Source organism: Telmatherina bonti (genome assembly GCF_933228915.1).
Source record: "Telmatherina bonti genome assembly, chromosome: 24".
NCBI lineage: Eukaryota > Metazoa > Chordata > Actinopteri > Atheriniformes > Telmatherinidae > Telmatherina > Telmatherina bonti.
Window position 1 is genome coordinate 27,544,795 of NC_136633.1, and position 19,629 is coordinate 27,564,423.

At 41.8% G+C, this 19,629-nt stretch overlaps 2 protein-coding genes across 2 annotated transcripts in view; both read left to right on the forward strand.

Moving 5' to 3' along the window:
* The window catches only part of LOC306773825 (aryl hydrocarbon receptor-like), a 36,158-nt gene extending 32,630 nt beyond the window's left edge, over positions 1–3,528 (forward strand). The window contains exon 11 of the mRNA XM_079263751.1: positions 1,175–3,528. Within this exon, the coding sequence (XP_079119877.1) occupies positions 1,175–1,200 (26 nt within the window). The 3' untranslated portion in view covers positions 1,201–3,528. The remainder of the gene's footprint in view (positions 1–1,174) is intronic.
* A 1,191-nt stretch (positions 3,529–4,719) lies between these two features.
* LOC306773826 (aryl hydrocarbon receptor-like) overlaps positions 4,720–19,629 on the forward strand; it is a 53,361-nt gene continuing 38,451 nt past the window's right edge. The window contains exons 1-2 of the mRNA XM_079263752.1: positions 4,720–5,203; positions 13,431–13,618. Coding sequence (XP_079119878.1) covers positions 5,163–5,203; positions 13,431–13,618 — 229 coding nt within the window. The 5' untranslated portion in view covers positions 4,720–5,162. The remainder of the gene's footprint in view (positions 5,204–13,430; positions 13,619–19,629) is intronic.

Here is a 19,629-nt window from a genome sequence, read left to right on the forward strand (position 1 = left end):
TCTTACCCACAATCAAGATCGTTGGCCTCTCTGCAGGCCGAGTCATCCTGGATAAGTGTTTTTCCGTTGCTAGAGATTACAAAATCAATCATTGAACTGCAGCCCAGGGAGTCCTGATGCCAGGTGTACAAATGGACACTCTTACGCTGGAACATGGTGTTCGGTATGGACAATCCATGACGAGCCCAGAAGTCCAATAACAAAACACCATTTAGGTTCAGAGGGGGGAGACCATGCCTCCCAATCACTCCCCTCCAGGTCTCACTGTTGTTGCCCACGTGAGCATTGAAGTCCCCCAGCAGAACAATGGAGTCCCCAGAAGGAGCACCCTCCAGCACTCCCTCCAAGGACTCCAGAAAGGGTGGGTACTCTGAACTGCTGTTCGGTGCATAAGCACAGACAACAGTCAGGACCCGTTCCCCCACCTGGAGGCGGAGGGAAACTACCCTTTCATCCACCGGGGTAAACCCCAACATGCAGGCACCAAGCTGGGGGCTGATGAGAATGCCCACACCTGCTCGGCGCCTCTCACCATGAGCAACTCCAGAGTGGAAGAAGGTCCAGCCCCTCTCGAGGGTTCTGGTTCCAGAGCCCAAGCCATGCGTCGAGGTGAGTCCAACTATATCTAGCCGGAACCGCTCAACCTCGCGCACAAGCTCAGGCTCCTTCCCCACCAGAGAGGTGTGACGTTCCACGTCCCTAGAGCCAGCTTCTGCAGCCGGGGATCGGACCGCCAGGGTCCCCGCCCCTTGCTGCCGCCCAGCTCACACTGCACCCGACCCCTACGGCTCCTCCTGCAGATGGTGAGCCCACGGGAGGTGGGGCCCATGTAACCCTTTCGGGATGAGTCTGACAGGGCCCTAAGGGTAAAGGCCTGGCCACCAGATGCTCTTGTGCCCCACCCCCAGGCCTGGCTCCAGACGGGGGCCCCAGTGACCTGCGTCCGGGCAAGGGAACACGTCTGCCAATGATCGCCATCTTCATGGGGGGTCGCTAGTGAAAATGAGAACCAGAATAGATATTTTCTACTCTGAGAAAAATGTCTCCAGACTTTAAATACTTGATGAAACAAGTCATTGATCTTTTGATTGATTTCCAGCTTCTGATGACGTTGCTGTTTACATGATATCTTATAGGAGTGATGTAAAAGTTCCTCCTGTTCTGTGTTTCACAGATCTCCAACCGTCCTGTCGTCGGTAACAGAGGCTCCACTCGTCCAACAGGAAGTCAGGCTTCCCACAAAACAGCTGCTTCATCATCATCAACATCAGCTGCATCATCATCATCAGCTACCGCATTGTTGCAAATCAGACTGAACGATGGTTAACAGGAACTCACAGGTTAACAGGTTGAGAAAAGAAGAAACAACTGTCATAAAAACGGTCAAAGCTGGTTTGTTCTAGTTAGTTCTATTTAGATCTGGTTGAATCTTGTTGGTTCTAGTTGGTTCTATTTAGATCTGGTTGGATCTGGTTGGTTCTTGTTGGTTCTAGTTGGTTCTATTTAGATCTGGTTGGATCTGGTTGGTTCTTGTTGGTTCTAGTTGGTTCTATTTAGATCTGGTTGGTTCTAGTTAGATCTTGTTGGTTTTAGTTGGTTCTATTTAGATCTGCTCAGATTTGGTTAGTCTACGTGATTCTGGTTAGATCTGGTTGGATTTGGTTGGTTCGGGTAAGATCTGGTAGGTTCTATTTAGATCTGGTTGGTTCTAGTTGGTTAATTGTCTTTATTGATTGTATTTATGAAATTAATGTGAATCAGTCTGGGTGGTTTTTCTATCCAGATGTTGGGAATTTTGGAATTGTTTGAATTCATTGGGCAAAAAAATTCGGTCATCGGGTCAGGGTGGGATTAGAGATTACTGGTTAGGATTAGATATTACTGGTCAGGATTAGAGATTACTTGTTAGGATTAGATATTGCGGGTTAGGGTAGGGTTAGGGGTTATGGATTACTGGTTAGGATTAGAGATTACATCAAATGATTTATTTCATCTCTTCCAGTCAAGTTGGAGGAAATTATAAGTGATTTTTAGTTTGTTGCTGGGAGGACACCGCCGGAATGGGTTTCCAGTCACCCCAGTCCAACGCTGGGACAAACGAGACAAGCAGGAAGTGATTGTGAGTGGGTGTCCTCCCAGAGGGAGGTGTGTTATGGAGACAGGACGGCAGCATCCCGCTCACTGATCCAAACTCATCCTAACTGAACCTGAAAGTAAAACCAGCTTGTTTGTCCCTGAACCAGTTTGTCTCGTTTCTCTGTGGTTGTAAAAACTCTGATGGACATTTTATGAGATGGAAGACTGATGGACTTTTCTTAACCTGAGGAATCAGGTTTGTGACTCCTGAAAAGACTTTTTTTTGTAACAAAGCAGAGAAATGAGCTGATGTCCGTCTCCTCCAGCCTCTCCTGGTGGAAGACGCCTTTCGTTTCTAGAACAGGAGGAGAATTCACCCTGTGATTAATCTGTAAACGCAACCAGCCACCGGAGACGCCATCGCCTCCAGGATGTCGGCAGGACAAAACACCTGTTTGCTTTTTGCATTTCCAGGATTTTATCGGACGAAGAAAGAGAAAGTGGGAAATACACCAGCAGGAAGAGTTTTTCATTTCGCAAAAAAGTAGAATAACGCTCTGTTTACGTCTACGATGGAGACTTTCCAGCATCCCACTCGTCCCTCCTTCACGTTGTGTTTAGTTTCTCATTATTCTGGATCTGGGATCGCTGTTCCCAATATCTGGATCCCAAATGCAGAAACTTCAGCTGGAAAGTTGCATCTGAAAACCATTCTGAGTGACAACTTCAGCTTCTCGGATCAGGTTTTTGTAGGTCTGAATGGCTCGGTTTTGGATCGGTTCTGGATCGGCTCTGGATCAGCTCTAGATCAGCTCTGAATCGGCTCTGGATCAGCTCTAGTTCAGCTCTAGATCAGCTCTAGTTCAGCTCTAGATCAGCTCTGAATCAGCTCTAGATCAGCTCTGAATCGGCTATGGATCAGCTCTAGTTCAGCTCTAGATCGGCTCTGGATCAGCTCTAGATCGGCTCTAGTTCAGCTCTGGATCAGCTCTAGTTCAGCTCTGGATCAGCTCTGGATCGGCTCGTTTTCTCTGCCCAGAGAAATAAATATTTTTGTTTCAGTGAAAATGAAAACAGAAAAAGCTTTTATAATTATTCTATGTGTATTTTATATGATGCAGTAACTGTATTTTTCTTTGTTTTAACATGTTTTAACGGCGCCTGAGCCAGACTAATGCCGCATTTTCTATGCTCTGCACATCGTGTCGACGTGAACTTTTATAACTTCTACGTGAAGCTCGTCGTTATTAAATGTGACATCATCACTGCAGCTGCTTCCATGTTTTTATTTTCATAAAAGGATTTGGTTATGAAACTTTGTCCTGGTGGCTGCTGTTTCTGTTTCCGGCCACCAGATGGCGTCCTAACGATGCTGTAGTGACGTCCTGACGTTTGCTTCTCTCCCAGTTCAGCTGTTACTGGTTTCCACTGCGAGGTCTGACGGTTCTTCGCTCTTTACCAACAGAACATCAGATCAGCTTCTTTGTGAACATTAACGTGTTTTTTAATTAACAACAAAACAAATAAAATAAAATAAACTGGAGTCTCAGTTTGTCCAGAAACTAAAAACTGTTTCTACAGCTTCACGATGAAGATTTTCCTCATCTTCATCACCTGATCCTCATCTTTGTGTTTCCAGATTCAGTTTCTGGATCTGGATCGGGTCCAGGTCATGTCAGACGTCTTATTGAAGGGTTCTGGACCATCTGGAGATGGGTCGGCAGGGTTCTGGGCCAGCAGGGTTTTGGGTTCTGGGCCAGTTGGGTTCTAGGTCAGCAGGGTTATAGCTCAGTAGGGTTCTAGGTCAGCAGGGTTCTGGACTACCAGGAGATGGGTTCTCACGCGGGTGTCTAATTGTGATAAAACATGGATCATCTGCGGTTCCCATGTTGACGTCAACGTTCTAAGACGTTCCTCGGGTTCTTATCAGACGTTTTAGCTCCTAGAGACGTTCTTTCACTTCCTGTTTAGTATCAGAGATGTTGTCGGTGGAAAAACCAGTTTAGAGGAAGGAGTTTGACTCCAAACGGCACCTGAATGCAACAGATCTGTAAACATCCTTCTGTGTTCCTGGGAAATAAAGATTCTGGAGTGGGGAGAGGAGGGAGTGGGAACGTGGATCAGACACGTGGAACGTCAAAGAGAACATCCGGAATCAGAACCTGAGAGTTCAAAGAGACGCAACAACTATCACAGAACTTTGTATTTTATAACCGAATATCAAATTATTTATTTATTGATCAGCTGGTTTATTTATAATTACTGATGTCTGCTCTTTAATTTATACCTCTGTCTACATTTTATATTTGTTATCAATAAATATAAAATTATATATTTTAAAATAATAAAATAATATTTAAATATTTTTTAATATTTAAATATTTTAAAAAAAAAAAGTTTAATAAAATTTTAAAATATAAAAATATAAAAGTATTTTATATTTATTATCAATAAATATAAAATACTTAGCAGTGTAATCTGGTGTTAAATATTCCAAATTACGCTGTTATTTTGTTTTTTAATATAAAAGTAAGAAACAAAATTAATAAGAGCTGCTTGACCTTTGTGTCTTACGTCACCTTTGACCCTCTGCGCGCCCCCGCCGCTAAATCAGTGCCCTGGAAGCGCGTCCCGGTCGGAGAGCGCGCCGCGCGCCGCAGAAGGACTCGGAGACGCGAGAACCGGAGACCGGACCGAAAAGTGAACTTTACCGGCTTTTAGAGGCTGTTTTATCCGGCGGGATGTTCGCTCTGAGCGGTGTTTCTATCCGCGAGGCGTCGCTGGATCTGGAGACCCGGATCGCGGACCGGAGAGCTGGAGCGGCGGACTGCGGTGGTCCCGGACCTCTGCGTCCCCACTGGTAGCGGTGGTCTGACTGGTTTCTGTCCCTTCCAGCTGACTCACCTGTCCGCCTTCTTCCAGCTGATCCACCTGGACGAGTCTAACTGGTTTACGGAGCGGACTGGTGGAAGTTTAACCCGGTGTCCTGTTTCAGGTCTGAGGAGGTGGATGCATCTGGGACAGGGGTTTCTTAGGACCGTTTCTACTGGTTTCTACTGGGAGTCCTGCCGGTTGTCCACGACAACATGTACGCGGGACGGAAGCGGAGGAAACCCGCGGAGAAGGGGTGAGTCCAGCTGGGAGCCGGCGGTCCCCTCGGTGTGGACAAGCAGACCTGTTAGTTACTCTTTTAAGTCCTCCATGTTTAGCCCGCAGACAGTTTGTAAACAGCGGATTATCCCGGATTTGACCGAGAACAGCGGACAGCAACAGCGCCGCCTGCTGGTGGCGGCGGAGCACAGCGGAACTGGCAAACTGCTGGTTATCTACCCCCAGTTTATCTACCCCCAGTTTGTCTTTATCTACCTCCAGTTTCTACTTATTTACCCCAGTTTGTCTTTATTTACCCCCAGTTTGTCTTTATTTACCTCCAGTTTCTACTTATTTACCCCAGTTTGTCTTTATTTACCCCCAGTTTGTCTTTATTTACCTCCAGTTTCTACTTATTTACCCCAGTTTCTACTTATTTACCACAGTTTGTCTTTATTTACCACCAATTTGTCTTTATTTACCACAGTTTGTCTTTATTTACCACCAGTTTGTCTTTATTTACCACAGTTTCTTTATTTACCAAAGTTTGTCTTTATTTACCATAGTTTGTCTTTATTTTACCATAGTTTGTCTTTATTTACCACAGTTTGTCTCTATTTACCTCCAATTTATCTTTATTTACCCCCAGTTTGTCTTTATTTACCCCCAATTTGTCTTTATTTACCACAGTTTGTCTTTATTTACCACCAGTTTGTCTCTATTTACCTCCAATTTATCTTTATTCACCACCAGTTTGTCTTTATTCACCCCCAGTTTGTCTTTATTTACCACAGTTTGTTTTTTTATTTACTTCCAATTTGTCTTTATTTACCTCCAATTTGTCCTTATTTACCCCAAGTTTGTCTTTATTCACCACCATTTTGTGTTTATTTACCTCCAGTTTGTCTTTATTCACCACCAGTTTGTCTTTATTCACCACCAATTTGTGTTTATTCACCACCAGTTTGTCTTTATTCACCACCAGTTTGTCTTTATTCACCACCAGTTTGTCTTTATTTACCACCAGTTTGTCTTTATTTACCACCAGTTTGTCTTTATTCACCACCAGTTTGTCTTTATTCACCACCAGTTTGTCTTTATTTACCACCAGTTTGTCTTTATTTACCCCCAGTTTGTCTTTATTTACCCCAGTTTGTCTTTATTTACCAAAGTTTGTCTTTATTTACCATGGTTTGTCTTTATTTACCAAAGTTTGTCTTTATTTACCACAGTTTGTCTCTATTTACCTCCAATTTACCTTTATTTACCCCCAGTTTGTCTTTATTTACCCCCAATTTGTCTTTATTTACCACAGTTTGTCTTTATTTACCACCAGTTGGTCTCTATTTACCTCCAATTTATCTTTATTCACCACCAGTTTGTCTTTATTCACCACCAGTTTGTCTTTATTCACCCCCAGTTTGTCTTTATTTACCACAGTTTGTTTTTTTTATTTACTTCCAATTTGTCTTTATTTACCTCCAATTTGTCCTTATTTACCCCAAGTTTGTCTTTATTCACCACCATTTTGTGTTTATTTACCTCCAGTTTGTCTTTATTCACCACCAGTTTGTCTTTATTCACCACCAATTTGTGTTTATTCACCACCAGTTTGTCTTTATTCACCACCAGTTTGTCTTTATTTACCACCAGTTTGTCTTTATTTACCACCAGTTTGTCTTTATTCACCACCAGTTTGTCTTTATTTACCACAGTTTCTTTATTTACCATAGTTTGTCTTTATTTACCATAGTTTGTCTTTATTTACCAGTTTCTCTATTTACCTCCAATTTATCTTTATTTACCCCCAGTTTGTCTTTATTTACCCCAGTTTGTCTTTATTTACCAAAGTTTGTCTTTATTTACCATAGTTTGTCTTTATTTACCATAGTTTGTCTTTATTTACCTCCAGTTTCTACTTATTTACCCCAGTTTCTACTTATTTACCACAGTTTGTCTTTATTTATCACCAATTTGTCTTTATTTACCACAGTTTCTTTATTTACCATAGTTTGTCTTTATTTACCATAGTTTGTCTTTATTTATCAAGGTTTGTCTTTATTTACCAGTTTGTCTCTATTTACCTCCAATTTATCTTTATTTACCCCCAGTTTGTCTTTATTTACCCCCAGTTTGTCTTTATTTACCCCAGTTTGTCTTTATTTACCAAAGTTTGTCTTTATTTACCATGGTTTGTCTTTATTTACCAAAGTTTGTCTTTATTTACCACAGTTTGTCTCTATTTACCTCCAATTTACCTTTATTTACCCCCAGTTTGTCTTTATTTACCCCCAATTTGTCTTTATTTACCACAGTTTGTCTTTATTTACCACCAGTTGGTCTCTATTTACCTCCAATTTATCTTTATTCACCACCAGTTTGTCTTTATTCACCACCAGTTTGTCTTTATTCACCCCGTTTGTCTTTATTTACCACAGTTTGTTTTTTTATTTACTTCCAATTTGTCTTTATTTACCTCCAATTTGTCCTTATTTACCCCAAGTTTGTCTTTATTCACCACCATTTTGTGTTTATTTACCTCCAGTTTGTCTTTATTCACCACCAGTTTGTCTTTATTCACCACCAATTTGTGTTTATTCACCACCTGTTTGTCTTTATTCACCACCAGTTTGTCTTTATTTACCACCAGTTTGTCTTTATTTACCACCAGTTTGTCTTTATTTACCACCAGTTTGTCTTTATTCACCACCAGTTTGTCTTTATTCACCACCAGTTTGTCTTTATTTACCACCAGTTTGTCTTTATTTACCAGTTTCTTTATTTACCATAGTTCGTCTTTATTTACCATAGTTTGTCTTTATTTACCAAGGTTTGTCTTTATTTACCAGTTTCTCTATTTACCTCCAATTTATCTTTATTTACCCCCAGTTTGTCTTTATTTACCCCAGTTTGTCTTTATTTACCATAGTTTGTCTTTATTTACCTCCAGTTTCTACTTATTTACCCCAGTTTCTACTTATTTACCACAGTTTGTCTTTATTTACCACCAATTTGTCTTTATTTACCACAGTTTCTTTATTTACCATAGTTTGTCTTTATTTACCAAGGTTTGTCTTTATTTACCAGTTTGTCTCTATTTACCTCCAATTTATCTTTATTTACCCCCAGTTTGTCTTTATTTACCCCAGTTTGTCTTTATTTACCAAAGTTTGTCTTTATTTACCATAGTTTGTCTTTATTTACCATAGTTTGTCTTTATTTACCTCCAGTTTCTACTTATTTACCCCAGTTTCTACTTATTTACCACAGTTTGTCTTTATTTACCACCAATTTGTCTTTATTTACCACAGTTTCTTTATTTACCATAGTTTGTCTTTATTTACCATAGTTTGTCTTTATTTATCAAGGTTTGTCTTTATTTACCAGTTTGTCTCTATTTACCTCCAATTTATCTTTATTTACCCCCAGTTTGTCTTTATTTACCCCCAGTTTGTCATTATTTACCCGTTTGTCTTTATTTACCAAAGTTTGTCTTTATTCACCATAGTTTGTCTTTATTTACCATAGTTTGTCTTTATTTACCACAGTTTGTCTTTATTTACCAAAGTTTGTCTTTATTCACCATAGTTTGTCTTTATTTACCATAGTTTGTCTTTATTTACCACAGTTTGTCTTTATTTACCAAAGTTTGTCTTTATTTACCCCCAGTTTGTCTTTATTTACCCCCAGTTTGTCTTTATTCACCACCAGTTTGTGTTCATTTACCTCCAGTTTGTCTTTATTCACCACCAGTTTGTCTTTATTCACCACCAGTTTGTCTTTATTTACCCCCAGTTTGTCTTTATTTACCTCCAGTTTGTCTTTATTTACCACCAGTTTGTCTTTATTTACCACCAGTTTGTCTTTATTCACCACCAGTTTGTCTTTATTTACCACAGTTTGTCTTTATTTACCACAGTTTGTCTTTATTTACCAAAGTTTGTCTTTATTTACCATAGTTTGTCTTTATTCACCATAGTTTGTCTTTATTTACCACAGTTTGTCTTTATTTACCACAGTTTGTCTTTATTTACCCCGTTTGTCTTTATTTACCACAGTTTGTCTTTATTTACCAAAGTTTGTCTTTATTTACCACAGTTTGTCTTTATTTACCACAGTTTGTCTTTATTTACCATAGTTTGTCTTTATTTACCACCAGTTTGTCTTTATTTACCAAAGTTTGTCTTTATTTACCATAGTTTGTCTTTATTTACCACAGTTTGTCTTTATTTACCACCAATTTGTCTTTATTTACCACAGTTTCTTTATTTACCATAGTTTGTCTTTATTTACCATAGTTTGTCTTTATTTATCAAGGTTTGTCTTTATTTACCAGTTTGTCTCTATTTACCTCCAATTTATCTTTATTTACCCCCAGTTTGTCTTTATTTACCAGCAGTTTGTCTTTATTTACCACCAGTTTGTCTTTATTCACCACCAGTTTGTCTTTATTCACCACCAGTTTGTCTTTATTTACCACCAGTTTGTCTTTATTTACCAGTTTCTTTATTTACCATAGTTCGTCTTTATTTACCATAGTTTGTCTTTATTTACCAAGGTTTGTCTTTATTTACCAGTTTCTCTATTTACCTCCAATTTATCTTTATTTACCCCCAGTTTGTCTTTATTTACCCCAGTTTGTCTTTATTTACCATAGTTTGTCTTTATTTACCTCCAGTTTCTACTTATTTACCCCAGTTTCTACTTATTTACCACAGTTTGTCTTTATTTACCACCAATTTGTCTTTATTTACCACAGTTTCTTTATTTACCATAGTTTGTCTTTATTTACCAAGGTTTGTCTTTATTTACCAGTTTGTCTCTATTTACCTCCAATTTATCTTTATTTACCCCCAGTTTGTCTTTATTTACCCCAGTTTGTCTTTATTTACCAAAGTTTGTCTTTATTTACCATAGTTTGTCTTTATTTACCATAGTTTGTCTTTATTTACCTCCAGTTTCTACTTATTTACCCCAGTTTCTACTTATTTACCACAGTTTGTCTTTATTTACCACCAATTTGTCTTTATTTACCACAGTTTCTTTATTTACCATAGTTTGTCTTTATTTACCATAGTTTGTCTTTATTTATCAAGGTTTGTCTTTATTTACCAGTTTGTCTCTATTTACCTCCAATTTATCTTTATTTACCCCCAGTTTGTCTTTATTTACCCCCAGTTTGTCATTATTTACCCCAGTTTGTCTTTATTTACCAAAGTTTGTCTTTATTCACCATAGTTTGTCTTTATTTACCATAGTTTGTCTTTATTTACCACAGTTTGTCTTTATTTACCAAAGTTTGTCTTTATTCACCATAGTTTGTCTTTATTTACCATAGTTTGTCTTTATTTACCACAGTTTGTCTTTATTTACCAAAGTTTGTCTTTATTTACCCCCAGTTTGTCTTTATTTACCCCCAGTTTGTCTTTATTCACCACCAGTTTGTGTTCATTTACCTCCAGTTTGTCTTTATTCACCACCAGTTTGTCTTTATTCACCACCAGTTTGTCTTTATTTACCCCCAGTTTGTCTTTATTTACCTCCAGTTTGTCTTTATTTACCACCAGTTTGTCTTTATTTACCACCAGTTTGTCTTTATTCACCACCAGTTTGTCTTTATTTACCACAGTTTGTCTTTATTTACCACAGTTTGTCTTTATTTACCAAAGTTTGTCTTTATTCACCATAGTTTGTCTTTATTTACCATAGTTTGTCTTTATTTACCACAGTTTGTCTTTATTTACCAAAGTTTGTCTTTATTTACCCCCAGTTTGTCTTTATTTACCCCCAGTTTGTCTTTATTCACCACCAGTTTGTGTTCATTTACCTCCAGTTTGTCTTTATTCACCACCAGTTTGTCTTTATTCACCACCAGTTTGTCTTTATTTACCCCCAGTTTGTCTTTATTTACCTCCAGTTTGTCTTTATTTACCACCAGTTTGTCTTTATTTACCACCAGTTTGTCTTTATTCACCACCAGTTTGTCTTTATTTACCACAGTTTGTCTTTATTTACCACAGTTTGTCTTTATTTACCAAAGTTTGTCTTTATTTACCATAGTTTGTCTTTATTTACCATAGTTTGTCTTTATTTACCACAGTTTGTCTTTATTTACCACAGTTTGTCTTTATTTACCCCCAGTTTGTCTTTATTTACCACAGTTTGTCTTTATTTACCAAAGTTTGTCTTTATTTACCACAGTTTGTCTTTATTTACCACAATTTGTCTTTATTTACCATAGTTTGTCTTTATTTACCACCAGTTTGTCTTTATTTACCAAAGTTTGTCTTTATTTACCATAGTTTGTCTTTATTTACCACAGTTTGTCTTTATTTACCACCAATTTGTCTTTATTTACCACAGTTTCTTTATTTACCATAGTTTGTCTTTATTTACCATAGTTTGTCTTTATTTATCAAGGTTTGTCTTTATTTACCAGTTTGTCTCTATTTACCTCCAATTTATCTTTATTTACCCCCAGTTTGTCTTTATTTACCCCCAGTTTGTCATTATGTACCCCAGTTTGTCTTTATTTACCAAAGTTTGTCTTTATTCACCATAGTTTGTCTTTATTTACCATAGTTTGTCTTTATTTACCACAGTTTGTCTTTATTTACCAAAGTTTGTCTTTATTCACCATAGTTTGTCTTTATTCACCATAGTTTGTCTTTATTTACCATAGTTTGTCTTTATTTACCACAGTTTGTCTTTATTTACCAAAGTTTGTCTTTATTTACCCCCAGTTTGTCTTTATTTACCCCCAGTTTGTCTTTATTCACCACCAGTTTGTGTTCATTTACCTCCAGTTTGTCTTTATTCACCACCAGTTTGTCTTTATTCACCACCAGTTTGTCTTTATTTACCCCCAGTTTGTCTTTATTTACCTCCAGTTTGTCTTTATTCACCACCAGTTTGTCTTTATTTACCACCAGTTTGTCTTTATTCACCACCAGTTTGTCTTTATTTACCACCAGTTTGTCTTTATTTACCACCAGTTTGTCTTTATTTACCACCAGTTTGTCTTTATTCACCACCACTTTGTCTTTATTTACCACAGTTTGTCTTTATTTACCATAGTTTGTCTTTATTTACCATAGTTTGTCTTTATTTACCACAGTTTGTCTTTATTTACCCCCAGTTTGTCTTTATTTACCACAGTTTGTCTTTATTTACCAAAGTTTGTCTTTATTTACCATAGTTTGTCTTTATTTACCACAGTTTGTCTTTATTCACCACCAGTTTGTGTTTATTTACCTCCAGTTTGTCTTTATTTACCACCAGTTTGTCTTTATTCACCAACAGTTTGTATTTATTCACCACCAGTTTATCTTTATTCACCACCAGTTTGTCTTTATTCACCACCAGTTTGTCTTTATTTACCACCAGTTTGTCTTTATTTACCACCAGTTTGTCTTTATTCACCACCAGTTTGTCTTTATTTACCACCAGTTTGTCTTTATTCACCACCAGTTTGTCTCTATTCACCACCAGTTTGTCTTTATTTATCACCAGTTTGTCTTTATTTACCTCCAATTTATCTTTATTCACCACCAGTTTGTCTTTATTCACCACCAGTTTGTCTTTATTCACCACCAGTTTGTCTTTATTTACCTCCAATTTATCTTTATTCACCACCAGTTTGTCTTTATTCACCACCAGTTTGTCTTTATTTACCTACAATTTATCTTTATTCACCACCAGTTTGTCTTTATTCACCACCAGTTTGTCTTTATTTACCTACAATTTGTCTTTATTCACCACCAGTTTGTCTTTATTTACCACCAGTTTGTCTTTATTCACCACCAGTTTGTCTTTATTTACCACCAGTTTGTCTTTATTCACCACCAGTTTGTCTTTATTCACCACCAGTTTGTCTTTATTTACCTCCAGTTCAGCAATAGTTATGAAATAAAATGCAACCATTAAATAATTGCAGCGCCTCGAATTAATTAGATCATTAGTATTGATTCCCCCCCCCCCCCCCCCCCCCCCCCCCCCGCCTGACATAACTTTGTGACAGAAGCAGTGAAAAGTTTTGGACTTTCTAACTGAACGTAATGGGACCACAGTAACCAGTGTGGAACACAACCCTCTGTTACTGGGTTCTGTGGAGGCGGGCTGGGTTTGCTAATTGGACCAAACAGAACCAGTGAAAACCTTCTTAGCTTTTTTAGCCCTGTTGAACGGCTCAGTCCCATCACACTGCTGTCAGGCGAGATCTTCAGCTTTTTCTCTCGTGACGTGTTCCTTCCCTTCATTTTCAGAGTCAAACCGAGTCCTGCTGACGGCGCCAAGTCCAACCCATCTAAGCGCCACCGGGACCGCCTCAATTCGGAGTTGGATCGGCTTGCCAGCCTGCTGCCCTTCCCTGAAGATGTCGTCTCCAGCCTGGACAAGCTGTCCATCCTCAGGCTGAGCGTCAGCTACCTTCGCACCAAGAGCTTCTTCTCAGGTAGGAAATGCAGCTCTGTGATTGGCTACTGAGGCTGAAACCAGTTTGATGTCTCGCTGGCGTCTCGGTGGAGCTCTGATCTGGTGTTGTGGATGTGATGGTTGGAGATGCTCCATGCAGACACATATAAAACCCCTCTGTGTGTCACGCTGAGCCTCAGAAACAAGCTAACACTTCCATTTCCATCTAAGTGCATGAACTCCTGGTGACCCCCACTCATCCTAATGCGCCGCTACGATGGCGGCGTATTGTAGGTCAGCTTCTCTGCCCGTGGCCATCAGACGACCCCAAGTCCCAGCCAGGAAGTAGGTCTGAGGAGACAGCAGCATTACAGATGAAAGGGAAATAAAACCTGGGGGGATAATCCACTCAGAGGAGGTTTACAGGCCTTTTGAAGGGGGGCATGTTGAATCAAACACAGCCCGGCCTCCTGATCCCGTGTAAAACACAAAAACGCTGCAGTTGAAAGAGAGATTATTCATGGAATCAGCAATGAATCGGTCAAAAGAAGTTCAGGAGGGAAACATCCCTCCTCCGCTGGTTCCTGGTTTATATTCACGTAAATTATTATTTTCTCAGATCATCCCAGAAGTTTCAGAGATTTAAACCAAACCATGAAGGACTGGGAGAGTTTTACTGGTGGATCGGGTGTTTGACATTGTCCAAAGTTTTACAGGGTCCGTAGTTCTGGACCGGTATGATTGGACCACAGTACAACATGTATGTACCCTTCGTTTGGACCAGAGTACATCATGTATGTACCCTTCGTTTGGACCAGAGTACATCATGTATGTACCCTTCATTTGGACCAGAGTACATCATGTATGTACCCTTCGTTTGGACCAGAGTACATCATGTATGTACCCTTCGTTTGGACCAGAGTACATCATGTATGTACCCTTCGTTTGGACCAGAGTACATCATGTATGTACCCTTCGTTTGGACCAGAGTACATCATGTATGTACCCTTCGTTTGGACCAGAGTACATCATGTATGTACCCTTCGTTTGGACCAGAGTACATCATGTATGTACCCTTCGTTTGGACCAGAGTACATCATGTATGTACCCTTCGTTTGGACCAGAGTACATTATGTATGTACTCTTCGTTTGGACCAGAGTACATCATGTATGTACCCTTCGTTTGGACCAGAGTACATCATGTATGTACCCTACGTTTGGACCAGAGTACATCATGTATGTACCCTTCGTTTGGACCAGAGTACATCATGTATGTACCCTTCGTTTGGACCAGAGTACATCATGTATGTACCCTTCGTTTGGACCAGAGTACATCATGTATGTACCCTTCGTTTGGACCAGAGTACATCATGTATGTACCCTTCGTTTGGACCAGAGTACATCATGTATGTACCCTTCGTTTGGACCAGAGTACATCATGTATGTACCCTTCGTTTGGACCAGAGTACATCATGTATGTACCCTTCTTTAGAGCAGAGTACATCATGTATGTACCCTTCGTTTGGACCAGAGTACATCATGTATGTACCCTTCGTTTGGACCAGAGTACATTATGTATGTACCCTTCGTTTGGACCAGAGTACATCATTTATGTACCCTTCGTTTGGACCAGAGTACATCATGTATGTACCCTTCGTTTGGACCAGAGTACATCATGTATGTACCCTTCGTTTGGACCAGAGTACATCATGTATGTACCCTTCATTTAGAGCAGAGTACATCATGTATGTACCCTTCGTTTGGATCAGAGTACATTATGTATGTACCCTTCGTTTGGACCAGAGTACATCATGTATGTACCCTTCGTTTGGACCAGAGTACATCATGTATGTACCCTTCATTTAGAGCAGAGTACATCATGTATGTACCCTTCGTTTGGATCAGAGTACATCATGTATGTACCCTTCGTTTGGACCAGAGTACATTATGTATGTACCCTTCGTTTGGACCAGAGTACATCATGTATGTACCCTTCATTTAGAGCAGAGTACATTATATATGTACCCTTCGTTTGGACCAGAGTACATCATGTATGTACCCTTTGTTTGGATCAGAGTACATCATGTATGTACCCTTCGTTTGGACCAGAGTACATCATGTATGTACCCTTCATTTAGAGCAGAGTACATCACGTATGTACCCTTCGTTTGGATCAGAGTACATCATGTATGTACATGTATACATACAGTATGTGTGGGCTAAACATATTGTACGTATTGTGATGTTTTTATTGGCTGTTTTCAGCCTCGCCGGCTGTCGTTGTGCCAACACGCTTGTCTTCTCTGCGTTGTCACGGTCGCCTGCGGCTGCTCTTTCCTGCCGTTCATGACATCATCTCTACATCCCTTCACCCATCCAGCTTTTAATTATTGATGCTGGACGTTGGTTCCCGCTGCGTTTGCCTTCTGCAGCGACTCGGTGCCAGACACAGTGAAGAGTCGCCGTCACAAACAGGAAATAATCTACATCTCTGTGTGCAGATTTCAGCCGTGATATTGATCTGAGCAGATTCCAGGATTTAAGGCGGATTTTCTCCCTCTGAGGCCGTCTGCTTCATTTCAGGCCGATCGAGCCGCTGTGTGAAGCAGGAAAGATTTCTGAAGCAGAAAACGGTGAAGGAAGCAGTAAAACAGACCAGGAGGACGAGCGTCCACATCCGGGTTTGCTGTGGTTGTCATGTGACGTCTCCTCCACAGCGTTTCCATCAATGAACACAGATACTGGTAGATGTGGGTCACAGATCCGACCTTTGACCTCTGTATTGTCAGAGACTTCCTGTTCCAGTCCTGCGGCCCAGAAAAGCCTTTTGTTTCCTGCCTCCTGTACCTCGTAGCACCTCGGCTAATGGCATGCCGCAGGCCTCCATCTTGGCGTTCTTGTTGCGTTCAGTTGGCTGGGATTGAAGAGTTTTACAATGCGGCACTCAGCTGTTCACACGGTTGTACGATGGATAAACTAATTATTCACGTAGAAGGAGCCGTCTGTGTGACATGCTGATGGACTCATCCGGTTACGGCTGGTCGCAGAACCTTCATGCTGTCCCGGTTCTCCAGGAACTGGTTCTGAACGTCAGATGATAAATCCGGATCTTTACTCATATCATGGAAATGTAGTTATTTATGATGAGCTGGTTCCTGCTGCCATCATTATTAGATAAATAATCAGATAATTATCAGTGTAATCAGACTACTATCAGAGAAATAATCAGGTTATTATCAAAGTAATCAGATTATTATTTGAATTATGAGTTTTTTTGTTTATCAGAGTAATCAGATTATTTGAGTGATAGGATTAATATCTGATTTATCAGGTTATTTTCATAGCAATCAATAATCTGATTATAATCAAATTATCGGAATAATCAGATTATTGTCAGACTAATCTGATTATCAGAGTGAGATTATTACCATAGTAATCCAATTTAGTATCTTTTTTTTTTTTTTTTTTTTTTTTTTTTTTTGTCTTGTCCAGCATTTAAGCAAGCAGACTGATGTTCTGGATGTTCTGCAGAGCAAAAGAGATCAATGCATACACGTATATGCACATACATACCCACCTACATATATATGTATATACACTCGCACATACAGTATATACATACATACATATATATAGATAGATATACATACATACATGCATATATATACACACAAACATACATACATATACATACATACATAAGTACACACACATACCCACCCACACACATAAATATATACACCCACACAAGCCAACTCTAGATTCATGGTCCCTGTGGAGAACAAAACCATTGACAATCAGGAGGACCAGAAACTAGCAAGTTAAATCAGAAAGACAGAGATAGAGCTACCTGCTGTTAATGAATAAACTTGCTGGATGACTCAGTGACTGTGACACATGCAGAACATTCATGCAGAACATTTAGAGTGGAACGTGTTCAGAGAAGAGTGATCATGCCAATGTGACCCCGCCCGCCTAGGGCTAGAGGCAGGCCAGGAGAACCCAGAGACCCGGGTAACCGACAGTCACCCCCAGGCACACACCCTAACCCCCCCACTCCGGAGCCAGCCATTCATCCGCCCAGGAGGTGGCGAAGGAGGTCCCCAACCAGAGTCCCCGGCATTCAGGGGGAACAGGCCCCAGCAGGCCCAGGCCGGCAAGGGCCGATCCCGCCGGGCACCGGCCCCCCAGGGCAGACAGAGCGCAGGCCCCAGGGCCCCAAGAGCCCGAGAGCAGCCCCCCGCCCCCGCAGGCAGAGGGTACAGCCCACACCGACGGAGGACCAGGATCCCCAGACCGCCACCTAGCGGCAGCCAGGTCGCACCCCAGTGCGCCAGCTGCGCTCCCCGGGTACAGGACACCACCCCCCCACCACCAAACCACACACACATAAACATGCATACCCTCCCTCCCCCAACACGCACTCCCCTCTCAGCCCCCATCCACACACCCCTCCGTAATCCACACACATCTCCCATCACATACACAACCCCAACCCCACTTCTACTCACTCACCCATACCAAGTCACACAAACCACAACCGCCCCCGCCCCCACACACGCTCACACCCCGCCACCCCATCCCTCTTCTTCTACCCGACCACACATGCCCCACCAAACACCCTTCCACCACCCACAGCCCCCCCACAGACACCCTCACTCCTCCAACACAGGCACACCCCATTACATACAACCCACCCACCAACATACCCCTCCACACACACACACACACACATCTACTCATCCGCACACATCCCTATCCCCTCACCCCCCTACCCACCTATATCCCCAACCCTAACCCCCCCCCAGCCACCGCACCATCCATCTGTAACCCCATACACCTACTCCCACACATCCTCACCTCCCCCCTCCATCATGTCCCATGTGAGATGTCCCAGATGGGGGCAGAGGACAGGATGGCCCTGATCAGGGCCCCCATAATTACCCCCCACCACTCCCAGCGTCCCCCCCACCACCCCACAGATGCAGCTGACCCAGCCCCCCCCCAGGGCCGGCGACAACCCTCCTACAGCCAGGCCAGCCCAGACTCAGGTCTAATGGATGGCACTCTTCCCCCACCCGTACCCCCCCCCAGTAAAGCCCCGAGAATAGGGGCATGAGAGGACCCTATCGCCCCTGCCTCCCCCCCCGCTTATGACTGATTGTGAAGTATGTATTAGTTGCAATTAAAATTGAGGGAAGTGCCACGCGGTGTTGGGAGAGGGACCACCTAAGCAGCCCCGCCCACCATACACCGCACGCCCCCCCCCTAATCATGTGAGTTGTCAGTGTTTTGGTGTTTGGTGTCTAAGTGTACTTAAAACTGGGAGGTGAGCCGAGGCTGGGTGCAGCGATCAAGACCACCTTGATGGCCTTTCTCACCACCCAGCGCCACGTGCACACCTCCCAATACCCTGCCTGTGTGTGATGGGGGGAGGACGAGGGGTCGAGGGATTTAAGTCTGGAGGAAAGTGAGCTTTCCTCCAGAAGGTGAGCTGCCAGTAGCACTAGGCATGCCCCCCCCTCCCAGGGCCTCCCAAGGACCAGGACAAGCCAGGGGCAGCCATCCCCGTAACCAGAGCCTTCGGCGACTCTAACCAGAGAGTCATCACCGACCCAAGAGGGGACCAACCCACCACATGCAGAAGGGGGGCACGAGGACAGAGAGAGGAGGGGCGGCAGAAGGGGAATCCCAGACCGATTGTCCACCGCCCCCTCACTCACAGAGGACACCCCCACCTGGGGACATGAAGCCCCCCCTTGTCCACACATCGGCACTTTCACACACATCCGCCACTGTCTCAGCACACACACCTACAGCCACACACACACACACACACACACACACACACACACACACACACACACACACACACACACACACACACACTTCCCGACACATACAGGTCCACCCAGCCACACATTCAGCCCACCCTCAAAACCATCCTCCTGACCCCCACGTCACATCCAAATCTCCCCCACCCCCATCCATCACATCTACACTTATCCACCAACCCACCACACACATCCACCCACTCCCCCATACATACAC